This window comes from Mus pahari, chromosome 8 (genome assembly GCF_900095145.1).
Source record: "Mus pahari chromosome 8, PAHARI_EIJ_v1.1, whole genome shotgun sequence".
In the NCBI taxonomy this organism is placed as follows: Eukaryota; Metazoa; Chordata; class Mammalia; order Rodentia; family Muridae; genus Mus; species Mus pahari.
This window is the reverse complement of record NC_034597.1, coordinates 41367287-41378859: the sequence shown is the minus strand read 5'-3', so window position 1 is coordinate 41378859 and position 11573 is coordinate 41367287. Positions and strand designations below refer to the sequence as shown.

The 11573-nt window shown below is 38.4% G+C and overlaps 1 protein-coding gene across 1 annotated transcript; it reads left to right on the top strand.

Annotated features, from left to right (window-relative positions):
• The first annotated feature begins 536 nt into the window (after window positions 1-536).
• On the top strand, window positions 537-7078 carry LOC110325740 (olfactory receptor 11H4). Its single transcript, XM_021203854.1, has 2 exons — window positions 537-602; window positions 6124-7078. The coding sequence occupies exon 2, from the start codon at window positions 6137-6139 to the stop codon at window positions 7076-7078; it is 942 nt and encodes a 313-aa protein (XP_021059513.1). The 5' UTR covers window positions 537-602; window positions 6124-6136.
• Window positions 7079-11573: the final 4495 nt, after the last annotated feature.

The following is an 11573-nucleotide window of genomic DNA, read 5'->3' as shown; positions in this document are numbered from 1 at the left end:
GGAAAGAGTTCAAGGAGGCGAGAACAGATTAGGGTGAAAGTTCCAAATGTGGAACCAGCACACACTCTTAGTTCCAACATGCAGATGTAAGGAGCAGGCAACTCACTGTGAATGCAGAGTCAGTGTGCATAGCAAGTTCTAGGCCAGAAGGGGCTATGTAGTGAGACCCTGTCTCAAAAGCAAGCAAGCAAGCAAGCAAGCAAGCAAGCAAGCAAGCAAGCAAGCAAGCAAGCAAGCAAGCCAGCCAGCCAGCCAGCCAGCCAGCAACCAACCAACCAACCAACCAACCAACCAACCAACCAACCAACCAACCAACTAGACAAAGCCCCGAAACTTTCAACTGTGAATTCAGGACAAATATTCATTAGGTGAAAAGTTTTGAACTCTCCCTGAGTCACAACGGTGAATGAATAGTGAGTTCAGGCAGTTGCACTTAAAAAATATGTTATTATTGTGATTATTAGAGCATCATTCAGAAACACTCTCATTTCCTAGGAGTTGTCCAGTGGAATATTCCCTTTCTCAGGCTACCTGGAAAGACAACGTGCTGAGTGAGCAACCTCGGAAGAAGGGGTTTTAACCAAGCTATCGCACTTGTGCTGGTAGGTTTGGTAATTGGCTTACTTCCTTCTACTGAAACAATGTATAAAGAAGCTGATCCCCTAGGATTATAGATGAAAAATAGCTTTACAAATTCCAAATGCATGAGAAACAGCATGAAGTGTTAGAAATTTCACTCTACTAACCTATACTTGAAAGTAAGTTCAGGAAACCTAGCCATTGGGGTAGAAGCTAAACACTGAGATGTTATTTATACCTTCTGGGGGAGGGAAAATCTGTTTCCACTAATAGAGGGCATTAGATATTTAAACTGTTCCAGATCAGGCCTTATGTTCAGGAATAGTTGACCAACGTATAGTGGACTCCACAGTATTTTTGTGTGCTTTTATTTGGTAACAGTTTGGAGTTTTCTTTTTGAGTGTGATTTTATTTCGTTTTCTTGGTTTTGGGAGGTTTGTTTTTGTAATGGGTGTTTTTTGTTTTTTTTTTTTCAGAAAGAACTTCAAGTTGGGTGGATACAGAGTGGAGGAGGATCTGGAAGGACTTGGGAGGGGGAAAGAATATGATCAAAATATATTTAAGTTTAAACTGTTTTAAATAAAAATATAATATAAGAAAAAGGAACTTCAGAACTTCTAGAAGATGGAATTATGGGAAATTGTTGAGCCAGTCTGTTCCATTCTTATGAAAATTGATTTTTCTTTTTTAGTTAAGCATTCTTTCTTTGACATCCCATGACCTATCTACATTTTCCCCAAAGGCTTCCAGAAAAAAAGTAATGCTGCTGTCGATAAGTCTCTTATAGGATACAGCAATAGGAAGAATAAATTGCATTGTGCTGCCAGTGTATATGGGACTTGTCCTTGTCATTATTCACATTAAACAGGCATGATCTGATTCTCAGAACAGAAATCAGGAAACTCAGATCTCCTGACTCTAGTTCTTTGTTTAAAAACATGTAAGCCCTTCATCTGTCATCTGTAGGTGAGAAAGAGATTGCTTTATGTTCTTCAAATAAATATCTGCAATTCACTTACTGAGTTGCTTCAAGAAATATGGTAAAACATGTGTTTTCAGTTCACTACTTATCTCCTTGAAAATCATATACAAGGGTAAAGAGGCTGCTCAGTGCTTAAGAGAAGTGGTGGTTCTTCTGGAGGTCCTGGTTTGAGTTCCAGCATCCTTTTGCAGTTCACCATCATTTGTTTTAGGATCCAATGTCCCCTTCTGGCCACAGGCACGTAGGTGGGGCACAGACATACATGAAGGCAAAATGCTAATACACATAAAATTACGTAATAATAATAATAATAATAATAATAATAATAATAATAATATAAAACAAGCACAAACAAGAGACTTGAAGTAGTGTAGCCCAAACCTTTGTTCTTAGGGACCACAAATGAGACTGTGTTGTTTGCTACCTTGCAAACTTCTTTTTTCTTACATTTCTGGTGACCTCCAATACGCCAAATAAGAAATCTAAAATTGACAAAAAGTCTCAATATATATGTAAACTATTGTTTTTAACTTTGTTTTAAAGGACATATTTTAATTATGTATGTAGAGGCAGGCATAAAAGTGCAGGTGCCTGTGGATGCCAGAGGCACCTGATACCTATGGAACTAAACTTGTGAGCTGCACAACCTGGTTTCTGAGAACTGAACTCAGGTCCTCTGCAAGAGCAGCATGTGCTCCTACCATTACGTGCTTCTCAAGCCCCCTCAAGATCTTTCATCAGATCATTAAATATTAACCTACTGTAAAACTATTATTGCTTAATTTCACATAGTTGCACATATTATTTGTTCAGTTAATAAATACATTTCTTTGGCCATTGATATATAACTTACTGTCCAAATATTTGAAAATGGCCTCTCAGTTTTTTCAACAAAATTAACTCCACCAGATGAAATGGAGGGAGAAAAGTCTCCCTCCATTTCATCTAAGATCCCTTTATAAATTTACCTTCATTTTCCTTCCCCTTAAAGTTCACCAAGATGTGGCCAAAAACCACTTACTTCTCCTCCAGATGTTCCAGGTTTGACCCACCTCTGATGACTGTATTAGGGAAATGCACAAAACACATAGGAACATAAATAAACCTTAAAAAAAAGAAAAAAAGAAGAATCTCATTTTTTTCATTTCATCTAGGTGGGACTGTGAATATTTTGCTTAATACATATGAAAAAGATAATTCTTTTTGGTATGCTAACTAGACAGCTGTAAGGTATAGGAAAGTTTTAGGAGAGAGGGCAGTGACAGATTCAGAAGTAATAAAAGTAATGTTCATAGCATGGAATAATGCATTGGGATGAAGGACTCTCTGTGTTTCAATAATATTTTTATTATTCAGGTGAGTTTCTTTGTATAGGCTCCTGGCATACAATTTGTTTTTTGTGAAGGAGGGCAGTGGAGGTTGGCCAGAGCTGCTGTGCATGTAATTTCCAGTTATATGACTTATGCTATAAATATCACTTAAGTGATATGCAAATAGGGGTAGTCCTGGATGATCAAAGTTCAGTCCTTGTCAAAGACTCCAGCCACTGGGCACCAAGCTTCCGCTATGTGGTGTCAAGTTTGCTTCTGTGTTCGACAGGTAGCAGTTTGAGATTTCTGAACCATCTTTTGTGAAAATACCATAATGGAGACTACATTGCTTTTCTGTTTGTTAAAGAGAGGTTAGAATAGCAGTTGTAGTCATCAAGACTTTCTTCTGACCTCAGAGAACAGAGTTGGAAGTAGCTGGGTATGAAATGGCATCTGTAGAAGGTCAATGGTTTGTGAGAAAGCACCACAGTTAGCATAGAGGCTGGAGGGATAGAACACAGAATGTCTGGTAAGCGAAAAGATGTTTTCACATATGTTATATTTAGATATATAAAGAAGATAGGTCATCAGTTTTATAATTTTGGGAATTAAAATAAGGGAGATGATTCAGTGGGCAGAGGACTTGTTGCTCTTGCAGTGAACCTAATTTCATTTTCCAGAACCCACATAGTGGTTCACAACTCTCTGTAACTCCAGTTACAGGGGTCCACACACATGGTGCACATGCACACATGTAGGCAAAACACTCACCCATAAAAGAAAATAAATAAATTCTAGGAGGGAGGGAGGGACATAACCCTATGTAGTGTTTAAGGAAAGGTGGGCCAATTTAGAGCAATTTGACAAAGCTAGGGTCAGACTGATGGAGACTGTGGCTTTTTTTCTGAGGAGTAAGAATGTCCTCTGGAAGGCATTAGTAGCTCTAACAGTTTTGGGGGACCTTCTGAGTACTTTTATATGACAAGCTAGTTAAAGGACCAAAGTTAGAAGATCAGAGGCAGAAGTTATGTAGGCACAAGACATAGAGACATATAGCCTCTGTAAGTGGGGCAGAGTTTCTGTGATGAATTGTTTTTCTTCTGTGGGTAAGAGTATCTAGAGACCCAAGCATATTACCTCTCCTTTTAAAAACTGTCAACTTGAAGTGGGTCAAAGACTCTAATTTAAAACTTACTGGGTATACAAATTATTCTTAAGGGCAGGTTCCATGCCCAACAGTAAGTGATCAACCAAATGCCAAACTCCATGGCATATTTGGAGATTCTTTGTCTTGTAATGCTTTGCCAAAGTATCTTTTATTTACTATTATGAGTGTGTGTGTGTGTGTGTGTGTGTGTGTGTGCGCACACACACCTGTAAACAACTGTGTGAGTATAATACAACAATTAGAAGAACAAGATAAGAACAATTGTAGACAATAAGGAAAGATACATCAGGTGAAAAGGAGACTATAAACCTAATTATGTTTTTTAGGTTCTATTTGTCACAGTTTTCTTTTTTTGTGGTGGATAAGTGTATAAAAGTATAATTGATAGTGAAAGTTTGAAACCTTAAGTGAACCTCCATTACTTCAAAACGACCATTTTAACTATATGAACCTCACTGAGATGTACCTACCTATATGAACCTCACTGAGATGTACCAAGTTTAGAACAGAGCAAGAATGTTATGTCTTTGAGTGACTACCTTAATCTATTCTTGTGATGTTTTTGCCTGCTTCTTACAATAAAGAGATTTAATTTTATGAAGTTGTTCCATTGAGGATGATAGCCTTTATCTTGTGTGTGTGTGTGTGTGTGTGTGTGTGTGTGTGTGTGCTAAGAATTAAGCAAAGCAGTGTTGTGAGTGACAGGCAGGCCTAGGGTGGAAGTGTGAAAAAGGAGTTCATGTTTATATTGGAGCGGAGTGCTTGGCGACAGGGAGAAATGTGAGATGCCTAAATCCTATGGGTAGGGCCTGCCATATGCTCCATTTCCTATTGTCATATCTGGCAACAAAGACATTGTGAGTCTTGAGCAACAAGGACAGCTTGTCTGCACTTTGAGAATCCAATTCCTGGGCTCCTTATCTGTTGCTGGAGAAGGGAAGTGGAAGGAATCTACCCCTTTAATGAATGTCCACTCTTTTACCACAGACAGTAAAAAGCTCCAAGCACTCCGATTCCATCCCAGGGCACTAAGAGAGTAGATTTTGTTGGAGTCTGCAGCATGTTTTCTCTACCAGAGGAGAGTGCTTAAAGAGTGGGGAGATCTTTATAGAAACTATTTGCGTCTGGGTCCTGCTGTAAGACCTTCAGTCATCCACCAAGATGTAATATCAGCCAGAATCTGCGAGTCCTTGAGCATCACTCCCAACTGGAGATGAATTGGAAAGAGAACCATGGGCAGGAGGTCCACAATTGATCAGAGGTAGCCAAGAAGATCCATAAGATCAGTTTTAAGGACAGCTGCTTCACAAGTGGCTTTTAAATGACACCTATATGCTCATGAGGCATTTGAGGAATGCTATCACAACTCATGAAGATAAAGGAGAAAGAGCTGGTTGGCACCATACTCAAAGATTTTGGTGTAGTTTGTGGAGTATTAAATAAGTAGCCCAAACTGTTAGTGCATTCCATGAACTCAGAACTGTGTCTCACTAAGAACAGTGAAGCTAACAAACTAAAGAGGAAGAACACTTAACAGGAAATTTCTTAGATAGTGAAGGATGAGAAATACATGCAGATGAGAGGGAGCTTATGAGGTGAAAAACTTTTTGAGCACCAGGACCTATGGGCATTTATGTCATTAAAGATGAATGGTGGGGTGAAGAAGCAAAGGCACAAGATGACTCTCTTCTTCCTGGCTCCAGACTTGGCAATGTTGATGCCTTTACGGAAAGGCCATAGATTCTATAAGTGTTATAGCATAGAGGTTAGTGCTGGGGAATCTTAATGTAGGGCTATTTGGGGCTATTTGTGTCTGGACAGTCAGTGTTCTTCATCATAGCTATCTCTGATTATCTAGATCCCATTTGACTCCTATCTCAGGAGGATCAAGAAGGAGAAAAGAAAGAGGTTATAACATTGGTATAGAAACACACTCAATTCAAAATAAGATTGGCTTGGTTCCATCTGCTTTTAGAAAACTTTTGTCTTTCCTTGCAGAACTTAAGTTTGACAGTCATAAAGACCTTCAGACATATTGAAAGTAAGGGAATTTGCATTAAATTCATGTCTCTTTTTTCCCTCAGAAATTTAGATCCCATGAACAGATCAGCAATACATGTAACTGAATTTGTTCTCTTGGGATTCCCTGGCTCCTGGAAGATACAGATTTTCCTCTTTGTGCTGTTTTTGATGTTTTATGTCTTGACCTTGTTGGGAAATGGAGCCATCATCTGTGCAGTAAGATGTGATTCACGACTACATACCCCCATGTACTTCCTCCTGGGAAATTTTGCCTTCCTTGAAATCTGGTATGTTTCCTCCACTATTCCTAACATACTCGCCAACATTCTGTCTAAGACCAAGGCCATCTCATTTTCAGGGTGCTTCCTGCAGTTCTATTTCTTCTTTTCACTGGGTACAACTGAATGTCTCTTCCTGGCGGTAATGGCTTATGACAGGTACCTGGCCATTTGCCGCCCATTACATTACCCTACCATCATGACTAGGAGGCTTTGTTGCATTCTGGTATCTTCATGCTGGCTCATTGGATTCCTTGGGTACCCAATCCCTATCTTCTCCATCTCCCAACTTCCCTTCTGTGGTTCTAATATCATTGATCACTTCCTCTGTGACATGGACCCATTGATGGCTTTGTCCTGTGCCCCAGCTCCTATTACTGAATTTATTTTTTATGCCCAAAGTTCCTTTGTCCTCTTTTTCACTATTGCATACATTCTTCGGTCCTATATTTTGTTGCTCAGGGCTGTTTTTCAGGTTCCTTCTGCAGCTGGCCGGCGAAAGGCCTTCTCTACCTGTGGTTCCTATTTAGTTGTGGTGTCACTCTTCTATGGGACAGTAATGGTAATGTATGTGAGTCCTACATATGGCATTCCAACTTTGATGCAGAAGATCCTTACACTTGTATACTCTGTAATGACTCCTCTCTTTAATCCTCTGATTTATAGCCTTCGTAACAAGGACATGAAACTTGCTCTGAGAAATGTTCTGCTAGGAATGAGAATTGTCAAAAATGTATGAGTCAAAGCTGTGTCATACTCACATGTTCTAATAAATAACAAACTGGAGATGTATCAAGATGTATTAATTCATTCAGTTGTCTTTACCCTTTGTTATATGTTTTTGAGACACTGTCTTATGTGGTCCTGGCTAGCCTCAAACACACTCTCTAGTCATGGGTGACCTTGCAAAGATCTGATTCCTCTGCTTTCATATTCCAAGTCCTAGGATTATAGCTGTGTACCACAATGCCAGGCTTTGACCTCATTTTCCATACCCAGTGGTGTTTTTCAAAGCCTAAATAACATGCGATTCCTATGTGAGATGTTATCCTATTCAGCTACTCATGGTTTTTCATTATACAACTCCTCCATCATTGTGACAGAACAACGAAGTCAACTTTGTTTATTGATTTGTTTATATTAGTATTTTCAGTATGAGAACTAAAAATAACATTCCAGTTCACACATAGTCATTACACTTACTGGAAATAAAAGAGATTTGTTTCAATTTCTAGAACTAGAAAAAGAGACATGATTTAGAATCTAGACAAAAAAAGCAGAAAAAACCGAAGCTCTTGCACAAAGTATGGACTTATCTTCAGAGAACCTTGACCAGAATCATTTCCATGTCTAATGTGAGGCTCAGTAAAAACTCCAGTGAGTCTGACCTTAATAAAGAGGCAAATGGCATGAAAATGTGCTGTCCCATACACAAAAACCATAGAAAAAGTTAGCCAGCGGTGGGAGACAGAGGATGATCTTATACTATCATCTGGATTTTCATCTATTTTTATTATTTTCATTTTTCTTTTCCTTTTTTATTTGAAAATTTATATAAAACATTTTGATCATATTTCCCTCCCTATCTCCTCCCAGATCACCTTTACCTTCCCACTGACTCAACTCCATGCCTTCTTTCTTAGTTTTTTAAGAAGACAAATAAAAAAAAAAAGACTAAAAATAGTCAAGGGTTTTCATGTAGGCTTTCTGAGGAAGGGGACTGGAAATAAGAAGTCTGCCATGTAGTAAAATAGACAAGAAATCTTATTAATCCAGTTGTATTTCAGAGTTGTTCATCCCTATGATTTTTAAAGTCATGTTTAATTACACAAAGACTTTTTCTCTGAAATTACTTTTGTGGTAATATTTAAAAGAAGAGACATTTTGTTACCTTGTAAAATACACATGGAATATAACATTCCAATGTACACAATGAAGGCAAATTTTCTAATCAAATAAAAGAGCATTATAAAATAAAAAAGAAAAAGTATGAGAAACACACACACACACACACACACACACACAAGCACAAAATATGAAACTACAATATATAAGCAAACGACCAGCAAGATAAAAATGCCCCAATAAAGCAATATGAAACACAAAATAAACATAAAAATCCAAACCCAAAAAACAAAAAAAATAAAAAACCAATCAACCAACCAATTAAAAATAATAACCTGTAGAAAATCACCATACCATTGTATATGTGTGTGTGTATGTGTGTGTGTTTCTTTTTGCCTCCTCTTCAGCATAGTTCCTTGAGTTCCAAGGAGAGGGATTTGATGAGAATGTTCCAAAGTATTTTATGTTTGAATTCTTGTTTCTGTAGTTGGTGGAACTTTTTGGGAAAGATTAGGAGGTGATGCCTTTTTGGAGAAGTTATGTCACTGGTGAGTCTGGCTTTTAAATTTCTAAAGACTCAAGCCATTCCTAGTGTGCTTTCTGCTCCTGCTTCCTGCTTGTAGTTTGTGAGGTGAGCTCCTAGGTATTCCTGCCACTATGCCTTAGGACTGTCATCATAGACTCTAACCCTGTGAAACCATAAGTCAAATTAAAACTCACTTTTATATGTTGCCATGGTCATGGCATTTTATCTCAGCAATAGAAAAGTAAGTCATAAAATAAGCTTAATTAATATAGAAAATGATGAAATAATTCTTTTTTTTTTTTTTTTTTAAAGATTTATTTATTTATTATATGTAAGTACACTGTAGCTGTCTTCAGACACTCTAGAAGAGGGCGTCAGATCTTGTTANGGATGGTTGTGAGCCACCATGTGGTTGCTGGGATTTGAACTCTGCACCTTTGGAAGAGCAGTTGGGTGCTCTTACCCGCTGAGCCATCTCACCAACCCCTATAATTCTTTTTTTAAAGATTTATTTATGTATTATATGTAAGTACACTGTAGCTGTCTTCAGACACTCCAGAAGATGGTGTGAGCCACCATGTGGTTGCTGGGATTTGAACTCTGCACCTTTGGAAGAGCAGTTGGGTGCTCTTACCCGCTGAGCCATCTCACCAACCCCTATAATTCTTTTTTTAAAGATTTATTTATGTATTATATGTAAGTACACTGCAGCTGTCTTCAGACACTCTAGAAGAGGGCGTCAGATCTTGTTAGGGATGGTTGTAAGCCACCATGTGGTTGCTGGGATTTGAACTGTGGACCTTCGGAAGAGCAGTCGGGTGCTCTTACCCACTGAGCCATCTCACCAGCCCCGAAATAATTCTTTTAATTTTTGTCTGATCATAATAAGTCTATAGATCAAAAGCAAGAGAAATTCTGGAACATATACAATGGAGATTAAACACACTATCGAACAATCAATAGTCCTTGAAGAAATAAAAAAGAAAAATTAAAACTTTTATAAAGTAGAATGAAAATGGAACCACATCATGGTCTTTAGTCTCCATTGAGAAGTCAGGGATTATTCTGATAGATCTGCCTTCATATATTACTTAGTGGAATAGAATGAAATGAGAACTAAGAGCGAACTTTACAGGTCTATGTGCCTACATCAAGAAATCAGGGCTGGCCTGAAATTAGCTTAGCTTCCCTTGGACCTGCTCAGTCTTTTTTCTATTAGCCATCTGCATTCTGTTGTGTTCATTACTGATATCCAGAAACACTTTCTGCCGGAGACTACCAGTAGCCACTGTTCTGGGTCTCAGGTAAGTGATTTTCACTCTTTTCTATCCTCAGCTGAGATTTCTTTTGTTTCACCCTCAACACAGTAGCAGCCTAGTCACATGTGCCCCCCACCCCACTCTACCTTCATTCCCCAGGGATTCTGCCTCTTGGTGCAGACCCAACTTAGCTCTTTTCCTTGGACCCTCTCAACTTTCCCTTCTAGGTCATCATTATTCTTTTATGTTAGCTGATAATACCCAGAAACACTTTCTACCAGGGACCCCTGTGGCAACACTTGACTGGAACTCAGGTAGGAGATTTTCACTGTCCTCTTTTACTATCTCTCCTGTCTCAGACACAGCCCTGTAGCAACCTGCTTGCAGGTGTTCCTCCTCAACTCTGACTCCATTCACTGGTTATTGAACCTCTCTGTACAGATCCAGGGGATGACTAGTTATTTCATCCTTGTTTCTCCAGAATACACTTTGTCCTACTGCAGCACACTTTCTGAAGCCTCTCCTTTTACTGCACCATCACTCCTGGGGACCATCCTATTGATATGAACTTGATACCTCAGGCTTTTCCTCATCGTCTCTCAGTCTATTCTCCTAGCTCATTTCTATTCTCTTCTTCCAATCTGTGACTTGCAGAAGCCCCCTCTACCAGGGATTCCAGAGCTCCCACACTTGCTTAAGATCATGAAAGGTCAAGAGCTACAAGAGAATGAAATGCTCATCCAACAAGACAAGACCAGATATTAACACCTAGAAAAACCTCAATCATTCTAATTCCAGATGTGTAGATATCAACACACACACACACACACACACACACACACACACACACACACACACATACACACACACACACACGCATGCACGCACGCACGTACGCACGTACGCACACACACACACACACACACACCACAACATCACACATAAACAGCTAAGACATTATACCTCTATGAGGACTTAGAAACCTTTATGTAAAACAGTAGGTTCTTAGAAATCCAAGATAATAAACATCAGTCAAGGGCATTGAAACTGCAATTATCTATATGTTCAAGGACCTTAAAGAGGATATGAATATTGTCCTTAATGAAATCTGTAAAAAACACACGCAGTGGAATAAAATAATAAAACCACTTCAAGACATAAAATAGAAATAGAATCACTAAAGAAAACCCAAACTAAAATAAAACTGTTAATAAAAACCTTAGGAAGTTGAACAAAAAATTCAGAGGTAATCTTCAGCAACAAACCACAAAAGATTGAAGGGAGAATCTAGGCATTGAGCACATGGTAGAAAGAATGGTCATGTCAATCAACAAAAATGGTAAATCCAGAAAAATGTAAGCATAAAACACCTTTTAACTCTGAGACAGTAGAAAAGACCAAATCTATAAATAATAGAAATAGAAGAAGAGAATAAACCTATATCAAAGCATAGCAAATATTTTAAACAAAATTTTAAGAAAATGTTCTTTTATAGCAGCAGTCATCAATAGTCTCCCAACCAAAAAAAGCCCAGGACCAGATGGGTTTAGTGCAGAATTCTATCAGACTTTCAAAGAAGACCTAATTCCAACTCTCCTCAAAGT

Coding starts and splice junctions, on each gene's coding strand:
- LOC110325740 (XM_021203854.1), top strand. CDS start 6,137: ATGAACAGATCAGCAATACATGTAACTGAATTTGTTCTCTTGGGATTC.